Source organism: Trichomonas vaginalis, chromosome IV (assembly GCF_026262505.1).
Source record: "Trichomonas vaginalis G3 chromosome IV, whole genome shotgun sequence".
Classification (NCBI taxonomy): Eukaryota; Parabasalia; order Trichomonadida; family Trichomonadidae; genus Trichomonas; species Trichomonas vaginalis.
In genome coordinates this window covers 10,178,017-10,197,369 of record NC_067206.1, presented here as the reverse complement: position 1 = coordinate 10,197,369, position 19,353 = coordinate 10,178,017, and the positions used below count along the sequence as shown (strand labels likewise).

At 34.2% G+C, this 19,353-nt stretch overlaps 11 protein-coding genes across 11 annotated transcripts, besides 5 other annotated features; 10 read left to right on the top strand and 1 right to left on the bottom strand.

Moving 5' to 3' along the window:
- Positions 1 to 5,057: part of a mobile genetic element that runs on past the window's edge.
- On the top strand, positions 161 to 971 carry TVAGG3_0063290 (organellar and viral DNA polymerase type B; the record flags this gene model as incomplete). Its single annotated transcript, XM_051221483.1, has 1 exon — positions 161 to 971. A coding segment is annotated over one exon (811 nt), but the record flags the coding sequence as incomplete, so codon positions are not given.
- TVAGG3_0063280 (organellar and viral DNA polymerase type B) lies at positions 1,451 to 2,593 on the top strand (the record flags this gene model as incomplete). The annotated part of the gene is made up of 1 exon (XM_051221482.1): positions 1,451 to 2,593. A coding segment is annotated over one exon (1,143 nt), but the record flags the coding sequence as incomplete, so codon positions are not given.
- On the bottom strand, positions 2,614 to 2,825 carry TVAGG3_0063270 (uncharacterized protein; the record flags this gene model as incomplete). The annotated part of the gene is made up of 1 exon (XM_051221481.1): positions 2,614 to 2,825. A coding segment is annotated over one exon (212 nt), but the record flags the coding sequence as incomplete, so codon positions are not given.
- On the top strand, positions 2,860 to 3,309 carry TVAGG3_0063260 (uncharacterized protein; the record flags this gene model as incomplete). Its single annotated transcript, XM_051221480.1, has 1 exon — positions 2,860 to 3,309. One exon carries the CDS (start codon positions 2,860 to 2,862, stop codon positions 3,307 to 3,309), a length of 450 nt encoding a protein of 149 aa, XP_051106466.1.
- Positions 3,330 to 5,018, top strand: TVAGG3_0063250 (uncharacterized protein; the record flags this gene model as incomplete). The annotated part of the gene is made up of 1 exon (XM_051221479.1): positions 3,330 to 5,018. The coding sequence occupies one exon, from the start codon at positions 3,330 to 3,332 to the stop codon at positions 5,016 to 5,018; it is 1,689 nt and encodes a 562-aa protein (XP_051106465.1).
- Positions 5,058 to 5,162: 105 nt separating the features above from the next.
- Positions 5,163 to 7,878: a mobile genetic element.
- TVAGG3_0063230 (MULE transposase domain-containing protein) lies at positions 5,251 to 5,873 on the top strand (the record flags this gene model as incomplete). Its single annotated transcript, XM_001282170.1, has 1 exon — positions 5,251 to 5,873. A coding segment is annotated over one exon (623 nt), but the record flags the coding sequence as incomplete, so codon positions are not given.
- On the top strand, positions 6,037 to 6,699 carry TVAGG3_0063220 (MULE transposase domain-containing protein; the record flags this gene model as incomplete). Its single annotated transcript, XM_051221478.1, has 1 exon — positions 6,037 to 6,699. The coding sequence occupies one exon, from the start codon at positions 6,037 to 6,039 to the stop codon at positions 6,697 to 6,699; it is 663 nt and encodes a 220-aa protein (XP_051106464.1).
- Positions 7,856 to 7,878: a terminal%2Cinverted (terminal inverted repeat of MuDR-6/TvMULE4 transposon ID:TVAGG3_0063210).
- Positions 7,879 to 8,314: 436 nt separating this feature from the next.
- Positions 8,315 to 8,344: a mobile genetic element.
- A 2,323-nt stretch (positions 8,345 to 10,667) lies between these two features.
- On the top strand, positions 10,668 to 11,030 carry TVAGG3_0063190 (uncharacterized protein; the record flags this gene model as incomplete). The annotated part of the gene is made up of 1 exon (XM_051221477.1): positions 10,668 to 11,030. The coding sequence occupies one exon, from the start codon at positions 10,668 to 10,670 to the stop codon at positions 11,028 to 11,030; it is 363 nt and encodes a 120-aa protein (XP_051106463.1).
- An 18-nt stretch (positions 11,031 to 11,048) lies between these two features.
- TVAGG3_0063180 (uncharacterized protein) lies at positions 11,049 to 11,290 on the top strand (the record flags this gene model as incomplete). The annotated part of the gene is made up of 1 exon (XM_051221476.1): positions 11,049 to 11,290. A coding segment is annotated over one exon (242 nt), but the record flags the coding sequence as incomplete, so codon positions are not given.
- Positions 11,291 to 12,409: 1,119 nt separating this feature from the next.
- Positions 12,410 to 19,353: part of a mobile genetic element that runs on past the window's edge.
- Positions 14,525 to 14,926, top strand: TVAGG3_0063170 (uncharacterized protein; the record flags this gene model as incomplete). The annotated part of the gene is made up of 1 exon (XM_051221475.1): positions 14,525 to 14,926. The coding sequence occupies one exon, from the start codon at positions 14,525 to 14,527 to the stop codon at positions 14,924 to 14,926; it is 402 nt and encodes a 133-aa protein (XP_051106461.1).
- Positions 18,065 to 18,973, top strand: TVAGG3_0063160 (organellar and viral DNA polymerase type B; the record flags this gene model as incomplete). Its single annotated transcript, XM_051221474.1, has 1 exon — positions 18,065 to 18,973. The coding sequence occupies one exon, from the start codon at positions 18,065 to 18,067 to the stop codon at positions 18,971 to 18,973; it is 909 nt and encodes a 302-aa protein (XP_051106460.1).

Here is a 19,353-nt window from a genome sequence, read left to right as displayed (position 1 = left end):
AATCATTCGTGTCAAAGATTTTCCAATGTCAAAGATTAAGGTTATTGCCAAAGAAACAGGAATAAGGTTCCATGTCATCAAATACAACGAGAAGTATTCAAATCATTCATATACTTATGAACCAGATGAAGAACCAAAGATGACAGTAGAACTTTTATTAATGTATGACCACTACATGTTGAACGAAAAGCTTCCAATAAGTTCAATGTTCATCAAGAACTATGAAGATGTTTGTAAGTTGTGCAAGGATTGGACTTTAGAGAAGAAGATGTTAGTTAACAGAAGATATGAAACAAGGTATGCAATTAACTCAAAGTTAGTTACACCACTTGCAAAAGTCATTGAACTCTTGTTTGCTAACAATTATTTCGAACCAATTAGAACAGGAGAACTTTGCACATACTTCACAACGATGTATAATGAGAACCTTGAAGAAATGATTGACCTCACATACAATGAGCGTTATTGCGCAAGGATGAAGAAAGATTGGAGTTCAGAGACGAAGAAAGACATGAAGTTCCCAAGAGAACATGTTTTCTTTGCTGACTTCGAAGCATCAACTGATGGAAACATTCACAAAGCATACAACATTTGTTTCATGGAAGATGACGATGATGGTTATACATCAATTTGGGGAAGTGACTGTGCGTCAAAATTCCTCGAAGCTTTACCAGATAAGAGTTTAGTTTATTTCCACAACTTATCGTACGATGTCACTTTTCTCATGTCTCAGTTAGAAGAGATTACAGGAACTCCAATCATCAAAGGTTCACAAACGATGCAGATACAAGGAAAGTACAAAGGAAAACTTCTCTGCTTCAAAGACTCTTATGCAATCATCTCAACTAAGTTGGAAAGATTCCCTGAAATGTTTCACCTCACTAGTGGTGAAAAAGAAGTTTTCCCATATAATTACTACACGGAAGAGTTAGTTAATACAACTAAAGTTGGTAACATCGATGATGCCATGAATCATGTCAAAGATATTGAAGCTTTTAATGAGAACATTGAGAAGATTGAAGATTGCAAGATTGATGATGAACACTTTGACATGGAAGTTTATTCGTCATTCTATTGCGGTCAAGATGTACGCATTTTACGAGATGGCTTTCTTAAGTTCCGCAATGACCTCATGACTGAGTTTGAAATAGATGCTTATGATTATGTTTCAATAAGTTCTATCTCAAACAAACTCTTTGAGAAGAGAGTATATTGGAAGAACGGTAATCTCTTTGATCTTGCAGGAAAACCTCGTGAATATATTTCCAAGTGTATTCAAGGAGGAAGATGCATGCTAGCTGAGAACAAGAAGCAATACAATGAAGGAGAACTCATCACTGACTTCGATGCTGTATCATTGTATCCATCAGCAATTGCTAGACTTTACTGTTTAGAAGGAATTCCAAAAGTTATGACAGAAGAGATGAAGAGCAGTGAATACTTGTTGGAGCATCTCTTTGATGATGACCAAGCTGAACCAACAAAGGAAAAGTTCATCTCAGGATTTTACTGTCAGATCGAGATCTTGTCGATCGGTAAGAACTCAGCATTCCCATTGATTGTCGTCAATCCTGACATCAACCCTGACTTACATGTTGCCAGAAGTTCCAATACATGCTGCAAGATGTTCGTAGACCACATTACGCTTCAAGATCTGATCAAGTTCCAAGAGATCTCATGCAAAGTCATTGATGGATACTATTATGATGGAAAAAGGGACATGACAATAAGGAATGAAGTTAAGAAGCTCTTCGAATTACGTGCTAAGTATAAGAAGGAAGGTAATCCGATACAAGAGATCATCAAACTTCTTTTGAACAGTATCTATGGTAAGACGATATTAAAGCCCATTGACAAAAAGATTCGTTTCATCAAGGACAATAAGCTCACTGACTATATCATTAAGAACTATAATGACATACAGACAATAGAGTTCATCCCCGATTCCGAACTTTCATGTGTAAAGTCATTTAAACCTATCGTTCGTCACTTTAACTATTGTCCATTAGGTGTTTCAATCCTTTCTATGTCCAAACGAATCATGAATGAAGTATTCTTCACAGCAGAAGATTTGGGCTTGAAGTTGTTCTATCAGGATACAGATAGTTTACACTTGTATGAGAAGGACTTAGATAAGTTAGCAGAAGAATACAAGAGAAGGTATAACAGAGAACTCATTGGAAAAGCACTGGGTCAATTTCATTCAGACTTTGCAGAGATTACTGCAGGACATATGTCTAAGGCACAAAGATCTATATTCGTTGGAAAGAAGACTTACCTCGACGAATTAACCAATGACCTCAAGGAAATTGCTTTCCACTGTCGAATGAAGGGAATCACACAGGACGTAATTGCACTTACTGCAAACCAAATGTTCCCAGATGCGATACAAGTACATTATGACGAGAAGAAAGGTTTGTTCTTCCCTGAGAAAGTTGGGGAAAAATATAGCATCGTGGAATTGTACAAATCTCTTTATGAAGGTGATGAGATAACCTTTGACTTGTGCATTGGTTCGAAACCATGCTTCAACAAAAATAAGGACTTCACTATTTCAACGAAGTCATCTTTTGAACGTAAGTTAAAGTTCTAAACACTTACTTATTATTTTTCTTAGCTTCTTCCTCTTCTCTCAATTTCTTTGCAATCATTCGTGGATTCTTTGCGCGTCCAGCTGCTAATGCAGCTAATTGTTTCTCTGTGAGTTTACGCTTTGGTTTAGCTGGTTTCTCTTCTTGTGTTTGTTCTTTTGGTTTGAGTTCATTAAGTATTTCTTCACGAAGTTCATTCTTGAGTGCTTCTCTGTCGAAAGTATTCTCAGTCATTTTGTTAGGAGTAAAAAATTTTATTAGGATAGAAATGACGTCAAAACTTTCACCAAGTGAAAAGCAATCAATCATATTGAATGAAGCTAAAGGAATACAACATCCATTATATTATGTTTGTCATATGAAGAATGGTTCAGTTCAAGTTAGAAAGAGAAAGGCACCATTGAATTCACCAGCTCCTGCCCCAGCTCCTGTTGTTCAAGAAGCTCCTAAAGTTGATGAGAAGAAAGAAGAAGAACAAGCATATACTAATAAAATGTTGTTAGAGATGATGACAAAGATATTAGAACGTAACAGTGTAGTTAATGAACCAAACATGGACCCAATTGAACGTGAGAAGGAAACTAAAGAGAATCAAGAATATGTTCAATCAATGGAAGAGAAAAGAATACACTTCGATGATGAACCAGAGCCTGAACCAGAACCTCCTAAACCTCAGCCACAAATAAGACGAATAATCCCAAGAATAAGAAGATTGTAAATTTTTTATAGCTGAGAAAGATGTTGAACGATAACCTCAATACATACAGTATTGCTGATTCCATCAGACAAGTAAGATATTATTTCGATCAAGTTGATGGGGCAGTTCCTATTGGAGATACTAACCATAGATATGTCCCAACAAAAGTGCCAGCTATGCCGACAAATACTATTGATAACGGTTATATTACATTTAACATATCACCACCTGGTGAGAACATGATTGACTTATATAATACGTTCATTAGTGGTTATGTCGATGGTGAGTGCATAATTACAACAGAAACTGAACCAGCTGATGAAAAAGTTCCTAAATATGATGGTGAAGTATATAAAGAAAGAGCTGTTGAGACAGCTCCTACAGGATCAAATGTTACAGCAATTAAAGCAATTGATACTAAATATGCTGGTGGCAAATCATGTGCACATCTTCCAGCAATTTGGTTGGGATACATTGATTCATTCTATGCTGTTGAATCATATCAATTAATCGCTAATGGTAAAAGTGTTTATACACAAGATAATGCTAGAGAAGAAGGTTACATTACTTCTACTGCATCTACAACAGAAGCTATTAAGAAAGTTGATGTATTTAGTAAGGCTAGACATAAAGATGTTTTCAATAGATGTGATACAGTTCGTTCTGGACAGATTATTGAGTTCAATAAACCAATTAGTGGTGCAACTACATTAAAGTTCCACATACCAATCAAGATTGACCTAAGAAGATTCCTAATACTTAATAACATTAGATTCCTTCCAGCGTTTGCTGGTAACTTACAACTTAAGGTTAAGTTCAGTATTGCTGGTATGGTTTGGACACCATTAAGTTATCAGGATATTCTACCATTACCGAACATGCAAGCCAATGTTACAAGCTATATTCCAATCACTAATCACTTCACTCCTATCTATGAAGGTATCAAAGTTATTGATACTGTAACTTGGAATGCCGATAAGAGTACGATATCATTTGGTACCAAGTTTATTAAGTTCACTAAGAAGAATGCAAACTTCTTTGAAATGATTACATACTGTAACTCATTCTCTTTGGACCCTAACATCTATAGTGATTTGGTGACAAGATATTCGGCAAAGACTCTAAACTTCCCAATCAAAAGAATTGACTGCATTACTATGGATGGTTCAATGGCTAAAGGTGAAGGAACTCCTTGTACATTCACGGCAGCATTTACTCCATTATATGTGAACACCATTTATACACTATTTAAGAAAACACCTAATTATAACACTACCTATGAAAATCCATTGTTTGAACAAATTCAATTGAACTGTGGAGCATATGGTAACATACCCGCTGAGGCTCAAGCATCTAATGATCCAATCTTCTATGAGATGCAGGCAAATGCCACTAACAATAATAACGATACTGTTGGCTTCAACTATGATGTCATGAGGTCTATCACAACCACATCAGTCCCTCAATTTGGAATCGAGTCAAATGACTTAGGTCATTACCTATGTGGATTCCCTTGCGAAACTGATTATACATTCCAACAGGGTCAGTTATCTAATTCACCTATTACATATAAGCTTACAGTTAAGCCAACAGCAGAGTCTATTAAATATACTGAGAAACCAGTGTTATGCTTCTTACGTCACGTTTGCCTCTCCATACAGATTAAACAGGTGGGACCACCTATCGTACTTCTCGACGATTATGATTTATCAGCCCCTGCTAGTGAATAAAGGTTAGTTTACATATGAACGTTTATTTTTACACATATATGCGTACATATGCGCGCCCGTATGGTGTCAGTTTTCTGTCACTTTTTTCATTGTGTCGGTGCCTGTAGCTGTAGGCTACAGGCGACGCACAATGTATACTGTACTAACAATGACGAACAAACTGCTATTCTCATTTAATTACAGACCAAATCTATTCAAATTTCTGAATTTTTAATTTTCATTTCAATTTCAAATGAAATTAGAAGAAGAAACTATCTTTACTGTTATGGATCTTTGTAAATTTGGAGTTAAACAAGAAATACAAGCACAGTATGGATATGGTGAACGTGTCAGAAAAGAAAGATCTCAGATTTCATTCCACTGCAAATATCCAAAATGTCCTGCATATTTTAATGTTGCAATCTTGGATCAAAATAAATACAAACTAATCAAAATAGTTGAAGAACATGATTATTCCGCCCCAAATGACAAAAGTCAATATTCGTCTGTCTTTTATCGCAAATATTTAGAACATTACTTCCAAACAGATGACAATCAAAGAGCGATAGCACAGCTAAATGCATTTAAAGATCTTGAAATTCCTCTTACAGGTCCGTCCATTCCAGAGATGTACGCTCAAAAACCACGTGCAATCAAACGATTTGCAGAGAGAATACATGCTCTTCAAACTAGATATTCTCCTGACGATGTTGTGTCATTGCAAATCTTTGTTCAGACAGTACAAGAAGAATCTCCAGATGATCTCATTGCATTTGAAGTCTCAGACAATAATATGTGTTTCTATTACGCGTCTTTTGAAGGCAAAGCTTATGCGCATAGTATCAAGACATTTCATATAGACAGCACCTATAAATTGTTGCGATCAAACATTTCATTGTATGCATTTACTGGCAAAATCAAAGATTTTCACATTTTCCCTTTTTTATATTTCTTTTGTCAACCAGACACTTATCAAAACATTCAAGTTTGCGTGTGCGCCTATCTCAGATGGGTAACAATTGAGCCAGAATACATTAGCATGGACTGTGCTCCACAGATAGCTCAAGCAATAGAAGAAAGCATTCCACAAGCTCAAATACTTTGGTGCGGAGTACATGTTCTTCGTGCAATTCTTCGCAAATCAAATAAGTTTTCTTCTCAAGAAAAATTTGAACAATTCTATAATTTGATGAAGGATTTAGTCTTCAAATTAGATGCAGAACATGAGGAAGAAGCAAATGCTGCCTATGATCAAGTTCTGGAGTTGCTCGACACAGATCCAACAGCATCTCAATACTTTAACAGACAATGGCGTTACAACATATCAAGATGGATTGCTCGTGACAGGCGTGAAGGCGACGCAACTAACAATATTGCCGAAGCTCATTTTAGAACACTCAAACATGACTATTTTCCTGATCGAAAAAATCTCAGAATTGATGATGTTATTATAGAAATTTATACAAAAGTGATACCATCTTTCGTTATCAAACTCAAAATTGATCAAAATCCAGCAGATGACCGTGTCATTAGGATCATGGAAAAAGCAACTAACGCAGAAATTGATGTAAAAAGACAAAGAAAAATCGAGAGTATTTCAATGCTCAATAGATTGCTCAATGCTGTTAGTGATGACTCAATAGATCCCACTAAAATATATCCTACCTTGAAAGTATTATTACAAAGAACTCATTTTATTTAATTTTGATTTTAATTTTAGATTAAATTATTAAATTTTAATTCTTTATTTTTTAGGATTGTTAGCTTTGTAAGATTGCTTTCTCACAAGAGAAAACAAGTATAAGGTTTAAGCTGTATGTATTAAAGTTATAAATATTTGATTTTAAAAAAAATCAAGATTTTAAACTTTAAAGGTATTAATTATGATTATCTTTCTTTAGCTTTGCATGCTGTATGCTACTTTTGGAAACTGCTCTATTGTATTAGAATGTTTTTAAATTTTGCACCTAAAAATGCGTAATATTAAAAATTAAGGTATTAATTATGATTATCTTTCTTTAGCTTTACATGCTGTATGCTACTTTTGGAAACTGCTCTATTGTATTAGAATGTTTTTAAATTTTGCACCTAAAAATGCGTAATATTAAAAATTAAGGTATTAATTATGATTATCTTTCTTTAGCTTTGCATGCTGTATGCTACTTTTGGAAACTGCTCTATTGTATTAGAATGTTTTTAAATTTTGCACCTAAAAATGCGTAATATTAAAAATTAAGGTATTAATTATGATTATCTTTCTTTAGCTTTGCATGCTGTATGCTACTTTTGGAAACTGCTCTATTGTATTAGAATGTTTTTAAATTTTGCACCTAAAAATGCGTAATATTAAAAATTAAGGTATTAATTATGATTATCTTTCTTTAGCTTTACATGCTGTATGCTACTTTTGTCTTTGAGACATTCCATGATTTAAGTGAAGAAGCTTTAAAAAAATGCAAAAAAAAGTAATAAAATAAAAAATTTTTAGTATCGATAATCTGAAATATGTTGTTTACTTAAGCCGCGAGCGAAGCAAGCGGCTTAGTTTCGTAATTTCGTACAATCTTTTTTCGAATCTGTTCTTTTCTTAAGCCGCGAGCGAAGCGAGTGGCTTAGTTTCGTAATTTCATACAATTATTTTTCGAATTTGTTCTTTTTGTCAACCGCGAGCGAAGCGAGTGGCTTTTTATTTTTTAAATTTTTTTCTTTCTTACTTTTTTTTCTCCCCCTTACTTACAAATTTGATAGTAACTTACCAAATCTCTCTATCATATAATAATAAATTAATCCATTTTTTGTTTCAAATCTGACACTTTACATTTCTGACATGTAAACTTGTCACTTTTCACTTCACTTCACTGGGCAAGTTTGTGCCCCCCTCACATTTAGGAAAAATTTAATGAAAGTGATTTATTCTCTTTTTCTTCAATGGCAGGATATGATTTTTTGATAAAATTTAATATATTTGACATATTCTACAGAGAGAGGGTCAAAGTTGCTATTTGTCACTTTTCCACAAGAATATAATGGGGAAAAAGTTATCATATAGTTGATCTCATTCACTGAGGTGAGAGATGCATGTAGTGTAATTTGATAAACAGTGGGATTACTGCTCTAAGTCCGAGGTTCGAGACACATTGGCTTCATTTTTCTCTTTTTTATTGACGTAAACTATTCAATTTTTGTGTTCTCCATTCAAATTTCAGAATTTTTTTTTGCAGATTTCACGCTACATTCGAAGTTACCTTTTCTAACAACCACCACTGCCTACGAAAGACGAAAGTGTGTCACGATTTCACCCGGAAATCCGACGGTTGTTTAAGAGTAAGCACTTTTGTCACCTACTCATATTCTACATGATATGCACGAAACATTAATATCTAGAGCTCTTTTAAATCAAAATATTTTAAAAATCTTGATAATGAATAAATATAAATGCATATTATCAAAAAAAAAAAAAAAAAAAAAAAAAAAAAAAAGGTAGTGGGGCTTCCAGGCACTTCGTGCCCTCTAGCCCTGAAGATGTTTAGTATAAATGAAGTATAAAATGAAGTTTTTTGGGTATAGGGGGCTTCCCAGGGGCTGCGCCCCTTCTAGCCCATAAAAATTTTTGAAAGTCGTTGCTGTTGACTTTTTGGTAGAGCACTCAAAATAGTATAACTTTGTCCGGACAAGTAAGGGTCTATCGTCGCTACAGGAAAAGTTACGGGCGTTCCAAGGAAGTATACTTTGAGAGACTCTTTAGAAACTTTAGACGTTTTACATAACCATCCATGCTTTTACTTTACATCCGATAAAAGTGGTTTGGAAACCGTTATGAGATGGTTAGAGGACATACATGACTATGAGTTTAGATATGACAAAACATGTACGATGAAATCATGACAAAAACATATACGATGAAATCATGACAAAACATGTACGATGAAGTCTTGACAAAACATTTACGAAGAAGTCTTGACAAAACATTTACGAAGAAGTCTTGACAAAACATTTACGAAGAAGTCTTGACAAAAACATATACGATGAAATCATGACAAAACATGTACGATGAAGTCTTGACAAAACATGTACGATGAAGTTTTGACAAAACATTTACGAAGAAGTCTTGACAAAACATTTACGAAGAAGTCTTGACAAAACATTTACGAAGAAGTCTTGACAAAACATTTACGAAGAAGTCTTGACAAAACATTTACGAAGAAGTCTTGACAAAACATTTACGAAGAAGTCTTGACAAAACATTTACGAAGAAGTCTTGACAAAACATTTACGAAGAAGTCTTGACAAAACATTTACGAAGAAGTCTTGACAAAACATATACGATGAAATCATGACAAAAACATATACGATGAAATCATGACAAAACATTTACGAAGAAGTCTTGACAAAACATTTACGATGAAATCATGACAAAAACATATACGATGAAATCATGACAAAACATGTACGATGAAGTCTTGACAAAACATTTACGAAGAAGTCTTGACAAAACATTTACGAAGAAGTCTTGACAAAACATTTACGAAGAAGTCTTGACAAAACATTTACGAAGAAGTCTTGACAAAACATTTACGAAGAAGTCTTGACAAAACATTTACGAAGAAGTCTTGACAAAACATTTACGAAGAAGTCTTGACAAAACATTTACGAAGAAGTCTTGACAAAACATTTACGAAGAAGTCTTGACAAAACATATACGATGAAATCATGACAAAAACATATACGATGAAATCATGACAAAACATTTACGAAGAAGTCTTGACAAAACATTTACGATGAAGTCTTGACAAAAACATATACGATGAAATCATGACAAAACATGTACGATGAAGTCTTGACAAAACATGTACGATGAAGTTTTGACAAAACATTTACGAAGAAGTCTTGACAAAACATTTACGAAGAAGTCTTGACAAAACATGTACGATGAAATCATGACAAAAACATATACGATGAAATCATGACAAAACATTTACGAAGAAGTCTTGACAAAACATATACGATGAAATCATGACAAAACATTTACGAAGAAGTCATGACAAAACATTGACGAAGAAGTCATGACAAAACATATACGATGAAGTTTTGACAAAACATGTACGATGAAGTTTTGACAAAACATGTACGATGAAATCATGACAAAACATTTACGAAGAAATCATGACAAAACATTTACGATGAAGTCTTGACAAAACATTTACGAAGAAGTCTTGACAAAACATTTACGAAGAAGTCTTGACAAAACATTTACGAAGAAGTCTTGACAAAACATTTACGAAGAAGTCTTGACAAAACATATACGATGAAATCATGACAAAAACATATACGATGAAATCATGACAAAACATGTACGATGAAATCATGACAAAACATTTACGAAGAAGTCTTGACAAAACATTTACGAAGAAGTCTTGACAAAACATTTACGAAGAAGTCTTGACAAGATAGAATATGAGAGAGGTCCTATAAACCGGAGAAAGTGTCATAACAAAGAAATTTTACTAGTAAGTAAATGTGGTTTGAAATAGGACTACTTGTTTTAGGTTTTTTCCATTGTGTCATTTATTTATTTGACGTGGCAGAAAAGTACAGAGAATATGAAGATGAACCAATGCCTGCAAATGTCCAGTATATGTACTCGTAAGAGATATTTTTATCTAATATTAAATGGACGCACAGAACTTAGCGAATGCACAGCAACCTGGACAACCAAACCCAGAGAATATTCCAAATGAAGTTAGAATACAAACTGCAATGGCAAACTATGGTCAAGTGCCAACAGATGTACAAATGCAAACTGCCATGTCAAATGACGCTGCGTTAGGTTTGCCACCATGGTATGCAAATATGAGATGGAAAGAGTTTTATACAAACCCTGAAGTGGGATATAAACAACTTTATGCAGATGACGCGAACACAGGAGTTGACCCAGAATATGTTTTCTACCAGAGGAGAAACAGAATGTATGAGCTCCAGTTAAAAAATGCTATGGAACTCAACAGGAAACGTAAGAGACTAGGCGGACATTAGATTTTTACATATAGTAAAATGGGTTTCTTTGGAAGAATAGGAAACTTCTTCAGAAGAGTTGGAAGAGGTATATGGAATGGAATAAAAACCGTAGGAAGAGGAATTTGGAACGGAGTCAAAAATATTGGTAAAAGAGTAGGTCAGTTCGTTGTATTATACCTAAAGACCCTGAACCAGAAGAACAAGCCCCTGTTATACAACAGCCTGAACCTGCACCACAGTCTAGTTGGCAACCAAATCCAACACCTCAACCGTATTAAAAAATTATATTTTTACCGTTCGATAGTAGTTGTATATGAAACTAAGTTCTAAGTAAAACGCATGGTATAATGGAATTATTCTTTTTCTTCCATCTGTTGTAAACCATACTTGAAAGTCTGAAATACTTCCACTTGGTGGTTCGTATAACTTTGTAGGTTTTTCGTAAAAGTCATTTGCCAAGCATAAGAAAGAGTTTTGTGCACCAGAAAATGAAGCATGAACGATAATAGCATCTGGGTCGAAAAACATTTTCATATGTTCCATTAGGTTTTCGACTTCATAAAAGTCCGGGTGTACTGGATATTCTGCAGGCTGATTTAACATCCTCATAAATCTATACCATGCCAAGTTGTTATATTTGTAGAAATATAAACGTTTTCTCCAAGGTCTTCTTATTCTATTGATTTTAACAGTTGCATTTTTCCTGTCATATATAATATCGAGATGGTACTCTCCTTCGTCAATGTTATACTGTTTTGCATATTCGAGATAGATATCGTTTATTTTTTCTTGAAAAGCTTGAAGAGTTGTTTCTAAGTTTACAAGCAAATTCACTTGTAAAAGTTTTCCCTGTTCAAATTCTCATACGTACGTTTTTCTTGTTTATAGTATCGAACTTCAAAACCGACCGTAAATGGGAAACCATGTATGGCTTCTGAAATGAACTTCATTCTACGAAAGCCAATAGCTTTTGTGACGGATGGGTCTCTTAACCATCTTAATGGGTAGTCAAAACGATAGCCTTCATGCTTTACGGTCTCTGTCTCAAACTTTTGACCTACATTAGTAAAAAGTTCATCTAATGGTTTAGTTGTAGCAACTCTAGAATTTCTTTTTCTATTGAAAGCATATTTTATCTAGAATAAAAAATGTCAAATGAAACAGCGTCTATGAGAGAAATACAACACAACCGACAAATCATTATGCAAGCTCTAAATAAGAACACAACAAACTTTTCAAACTATTCTAAGATATCTGAGTCATTGAAAGAAGGAAACTTAAAACTGACATTAAACCCAATGACAGATGAGTTTCTATTTCAAGACAATAAGAACCATACTGTCTGTATAAATCCAACAAAAGGAACTTTAAACGAGAAACCTATAAATGAACTTCTTTTGAAAGCAGATGTTGACAACAAAGCTGACAAAGAATATGTAGACGATGCAATAGCAAAAGAAGAAGAAAGAGCTAACAAAGCTTATGCAACAAAAGAACATACTCATCCTGAACTAGCAGACAAAACATATGTTGACAATAAAATGTCAAGTGAAGTGACAAGAGCTGAAAACGAATATTCTAAAAAGACTCATACACATTCTATATCTGAAATAACAGACTTACAAGAAACCTTAAACAGGAAAAGTGACGTTGGACATACACATACCATTGCAAATATTACAAACTTACAAGAAACCTTAAACAGGAAAAGTGACGTTGGACATACACATACCATTGCAAATATTACAAACTTACAAGAAACCTTAAACAGGAAAAGTGACGTTGGACATACACATTCTATATCTGAAATAACAGACTTAAACGTTAGCCTTGAAAAGAAAGCAGACAAGAACCATACACATGATTTCTTCACAACTGTTGCTATAGAAAGTATTGAAGGAACGGTTGAAGAAACTGGTGGGGATGCATTCTATTGTAAACCTCCTAACTTTCCACAAGGTTTAACATCGGATGACGACATAACGACGATGAGAAACATTAGATGTAAAGATGTTTATGTCATGAAGGATGAACATAATATTAAATTCACTGCTCAAGATTTATATGACAAGAAAGCAGACAAAACAGAGCTTCAAACATTAAAGACAGAAATACTTCAAACATTATATCCTATAGGCTCTATTTATACGTCAATGAACTCTACCAGACCAGAAGTAGTACTTGGTTTTGGAACTTGGACTCAAATAGTCGACAGGTTTTTGTATTGTGCAAATTCTTCAAAGGAAACAGGTGGAAGTAAAACGATTTCAGGTGAAAATTTACCTGCGCACAGTCACTACATAGATTTAAGTACATCTCAAGCAGGTTGCATAAGCATAGATATTGGGATTGGTCAGCAATGACAAAAGGTAAGGATATGATGTTAAAGACAACGTTAAGTTTGCTATAAATTGTTACTGGAGTAACACTGAGGGAGGAGGAAACCATACACATCGCGTTTCGGGATATACGCAAACAACGGGACAAAGTAAAGACTACATGCCACCTTACATGACAGTTTTACGCATGGTATAGAAATGCTTAGTCGTCATTTTCAACTTCTTTAGCATATTCGTCAGGAGTTGTCTTATATTTGTTAGGAACTGTCTTTGAAAGTATACCACCTTGAACTTTGACAAGTTTGAAACGAGGTCTGACAATAGTAGTTTTATCTTCTGCTTGCAGTCTGTACATTTTGCCATGTTTGCCTAAAACTTCATAATATTCTCTTGTATACTTTCTTCTATTTTTACGGAACACGAATGTGAGTACCTGTCGGTTCCATTGTTGTCATAGTCAATAGTATTTTCATATGGGTCGCGTTTAGGTATTTCTATTTTTACTTTGTCACCTTTCTGAAGTTTGAAGCCCGGCATTCTTTCTTGTTTGTCTCTTTTGACTAAATTATTAAATATATAGTCTTTCTCTAAGTCGGGGTTGTTTTCATTTCTTCGGGGGAGTGGTTTCCCAAACCTTTTTGTTTACGGCTATTGTAAATATTTAAAACTTGTCTCATCTTTGCCTGGGAGAAGTGTCTATACTTGTCGTCATATGACATTTCATTTGCTTCACCACCTTGTGGTTGGTTTAAGTCTCTTAACATTTTTATACAACCGTCAATGACACCAAGAGCAGAATGGTTTTGGTCGACAATGAAATATTGGTTTACATTTTTTGAACGCAGATAGTTTTTTACATCATCTGATTTGAAAAACTTCACAGTCAGATGTCAGTTTTGTTGGATGGTATTTGTCAACGAATATTGTCAAAGCTGCTAAGATATCTAAAATATTTTTGGACTGTAATGGTATGGCTTCACAGTATCTTGTGTTTTGACCAACAAATATTAGCCAGTATGGAGGTCCATCTGTTCTAACTCTCGGAATGTTTTCCAAGATATCCATAAACCAAGCATTTGGTGTTGAACTAAAGATTTTTACCATGAGTGCTTTTTTGTTGCTTAGAAACATAGGGGTCCTTGTTTGGATTCGTCATTTTTTAACCCATAAGAAATGGGTTTATTTGGCGCGTTAGCAGGAGTTGCATCTAGATTTTTGCCCGCAGTGGGAACAATAGCCAGAGGTGCATTTGGAATTGGAAGGAAGATTTTGAGTACATTAGGTATACTTAAAGAGAAAGCACAACCTATTATACAAACTGTACAGAAAGGTTGGGATGTAGCACGAGATGCAACAAATCTTATTCCAAATCCTGAAACAAGAGGAAAAGTTCAAGGATGGATGGACAATGTAGGAAGACAAGCAGGAAACTATTATAACAAAGCAAATGACTACTATAACCAAGCAGGACACTATATGGACCAAGGTGAAAGATTCTTTAACAGAGGATATAACCATGCACAACAGTGGGTAAACAATAACCAACCTCAACCGCCTCAAACGTGGGGAATGTAAAGTTTTTTACTGAGATGAAATGAACAATACAGCATTGAGACAAATGGTTCAAGATGGATTTGTCGACTTCCAGCAGTTACACAACGTTTGTCAAGTTCTTCCTATACCTCAGGAAGTTTTAGACCGACTTAAAAAACCTAAACAACCAGTTGAAAACAAACCAAACTAAAATTTTTTACTGAGATGAAATGACCGAAGAAGTTGAAACGGTAGATTTGACACCACAAACAAAAAGTTCAGAACCATTGTCAAAACCTGTCAAGAACTTACAGATGAAGAGAAAAATTCAATAATAGAAAGTGCCAGGTCTGGAAATACAAACCCTAACTATAAAGTCACTTTTCATAAAAATGGAAACGGCTAGTATCTCAAAAAAGGAAACAGACTCTCACAAATAAAATATTGAAGTCTGAAGGAGCTTTCGAGACAACAGATGGAAAAGTTTACTTCACTGACCAACAGTTCATTATAGAACATCTCATTGACTTAGAGTCGAAATATTCTAAACTTTACAACAAACACAAAAAGTTGAAAGGAAAACAAAAACAAATGGCATATGATATTTATGAAGATGTTGACGACACAACTGTTCCTGCAGGTGAGGTAAAGTCAAAGGAACCGAAAAGTGACGAAAAACAGATAGAAGAAGAAAAACCAAAAACTGAAGATAAACCAAAAACAAAGTTTAGTTTCCAAACTAAACCAAGTCAACCTTCATTAGCTGGTATGGGTTGGCGTCAAAGACTTATGGCAGCAGGCGGTTATGTAAAGTAAAGAAAAAAAAATATTTTTTTATTTTATTTGAAATGTACGCTGAGTTTGTTGGAGAAGACCGTTGGGAAACTTGTTTGTTAGATGAGAAATATGAAATGGCATACCATTTTAAAACAATATATTTTTAAAAAATATTTTTTATTTTATTTGAAATGTACGCTGAGTTTGTTGGAGCAGACCGTTGGGAAACTTGTTTGTTAGATGAGAAATATGAAATTCACTGTTGTGAGTCATTTGAAGTCAGAAACAAAAAGACAAAAAGAGTTTTAAGCGAATGGGAGCGAAATGACGGATATGCTATTATGAAGATGGGTGGGAAACGCTATCTTAAACATGTTGTCATTGCAACTCATTTTATACTGAATCCTAACAATTTCCTTTTGTAGACCATATAAACCATATAAGAAACGACAATAGACTTGAAAACTTACGTTGGGTCACTTGTTCTGAAAACAATAAGAACAAAGGCAAATTTGGAGATATTGTATTCGAATTTGTCGACGAACTAGAAGATGAAACAATTGAAATTACAGACTATGGCAAGCATACGTTTGAGTTTTACTACTATAGCGAAGAACAAGACTCTTTCTACTTTTATACCGGCGTAAACTATAGGAAATTACAAGTATATTTTACTAAGGAAGGCTATGCTTATGTAAACACTAGAGATACAGATGGAAAATACGTTCAAATACTTCTTAACAAATTCAAGAAGCTATATGGCATACCATTTTAAAACAATAATATTTTTACATATATTAAATGCTTCAGGTTGAAAACAAAGAACAAAAGTAGCAGATACAAAACCGTTAGACTATATCTTTACAAATGCTGGTAGGACTATTTCAGATGAAGAAATTTCATCCCGAGCAATACAGGTTTGACTATCCAATTCGTTGGCTTCAAAGTCCTTCAGATGCAAAGGCAATAGGATTTAGAAGAGTTTTGTTTTCAAATAGAACTAACGCATTTATGTTCGCAGTATATTTTCATGGGCAGTATAAAGGTTCTGATGGTCTAATAGACAAATTTGATGAAATGAGAATCTTTACAGTTCGTTCAGACGAAAGTCTTGAGAAAACTCTAAATGACTTTCAAACTCAAATGAACAAATATTATTGGGAATTTCAAGAAAAATACGACTCTTTACTAAATGGAACATACTATCTGAAACTAGAATATGACAAGATGAACTCCACCGTTTCATTTCAAAAGATTGAAATTAACCCTCCAAGAGATACGGAGTTTTTATTTTGGGAGTAGACAAACGTTCTTGGGCACAATTTCTTCGGTTACTAAACCAGAACGAACCATTACCACCAGATGGTCCATTTAAATTTATACTTCCACCAGCAGATTTGACAGTTTATAGAAACGTGTTTGACCCTCAAAATGTTATGTGTCATGCAAGTTTCAGTTCAAGCAACAATAGTTTTCTATGTATTGGTAAGGACTTTTATGACTTTGCTTCTAAATTCTACGAACCACCTAGTAACAGTTTCTCTGACTTTCAAGTTTGGTTCACAACAAATGGTGTGCAGCATATAATACCATTGTACTATGACTTTTATCTCGAATTGTCTTTCATATATAACTACGGAAAAGTGCTGAAAAAGTATTGAAAAATATATTTTAGGGTAGATGGTTTTTAGGTGTCACCAGGTCCCCAGGTCCCTCGGTCCCCAGGTAATTTTAACTTCTCTGAAAAAATGAGACAACATGACATTTAGACAACAACACAGGAAATAAACTTCTTCGTAAATGTTTTGTCAAACATGAACGTAAATGTTTTGTCAAACATGAACGTATATGTTTTGTCATGATTTCATCGTAAATGTTTTGAAGAACTGAAGGTGTCACCAGGTCCCTCGGTCCCTCGGTCCCTCGGTCATTTTAACTTCTCTGAAAAAGTGTGACAACATGACATTTTGACAACAGTCCAGGAAATAAACTTCTTCTTCGTAAATGTTTTGTCATGACTTCTTCGTATATGTTTTGTCATGACTTCTTCGTATATGTTTTGTCATGACTTCTTCGTATATGTTTTGTCATGACTTCTTCGTATATGTTTTGTCATGACTTCTTCGTATATGTTTTGTCATGACTTCTTCGTATATGTTTTGTCATGACTTCTTCGTATATGTTTTGTCATGACTTCTTCGTATTCTTTCACCCTCTTGAATTTTGTATAAAAACCAACCGCCGGTTTTCTTCCGGTTGCTATATTCTTCACAAAATGCTTGTTTTGAGGTCGAGCCACTTTTGGCTCCACCTGTTTTTTCAACCAAAACTCATGAATTTTCCCGAAATAAAAAATAAAGTTAGTTTTTTTAAAAAAATATTTTTTATTTTTATTGTAAGAACATGTTAGCAACAACTTTACCAAACTCTTTAGTCATGAACCCAACTTCAATGTTAGTAGAAATGAAAAGCTTCATTCCTTCTTCATATACTTTCGAAACAGAAATCCAGAAGATAAAGCAAGAACTTCTCCAAGGAGATTTAGACTGTAGTGCAAAAGATGAAACAAATGAACAGTATCTTTATGAAATGCAGGACCTGGTGGAACATCTACCTAAACTTCCTGAAATACAACAACAAAAGCTTACTATTCCTGAATTCGATGAAATAGAAGTCAGACCAACCGACTCAGTAGAAATAAAGAAGTTCATACGTAAGGTTAACTATGAGTTTCTTGGATTTCATTGCAACCACAAAGTCATGGACAAAGACTGCGATATGGTATATTTCATTGACATATATAAATCTGGGGAGTTTAAGACCTACGACAACTTTGTTTCGTTAGTTGCTGAATGTGTATGGCAGATAAGAGATAAAGATAAAAGATGTAAAATATGGAATGAACAAATAAAACCCGCAACTTTTGAGTTAAAGAAAACCATTGACGCTTTAGTTGTTCTAGCAGGTCAAATTTCAATGTATAACGCAAAAATGAACCCACAATGTTCTAAATGTAAAGCAGCAATGAGGAAATATAACTACTCCGTCAAAGAGATAGAACGTATGCGAAACGACTATGCTGACTTAAAGAAAGAAGCAGAGAAACCAGCAGAAAATAAAATGGACATGTTAGAATTTCTAAACAAAAACTATCCAACTGCTGACGATTTCCTTCTTTCAGATGTCAAGAAGAAGTATAAAGAAACTTTCGGCATTGTGAAAACTTTTGACATACTGACAGAAGAAATAGAAGCCACAAAATTGTTTAGAATTTCAAATATACATCGTACAATTCATGTAAAACGCTTATAAAACTTTATGGTAGAAATATATTTTTGTCTGATTTACACTCATTGACGATGAAATCATGACAAAACATATACGAAGAAGTTTATTTCCTGTGTTGTTGTCAAAATGTCATGTTGTCACCATTTTCAAAAAGATGTTAGTTGACCGAGGGACCGAGGGACCGAGGGACCTGGTGACACCTAAAATATATTTTTGCTGAAAAAAATGACCAAATTTCATGATATAACTGTATTTTTTTACGAAGAGAACTTTTGCACTTCGTCAAAAAAATCCCTGAAATCGTAAAAAAATGACCAAATTTCATGATATAACTGTATTTTTTTGACGAAGAGAACTTTTGCACTTCGTAAAAAAAATCCCTGAAATCGTAAAAAAATGACCAA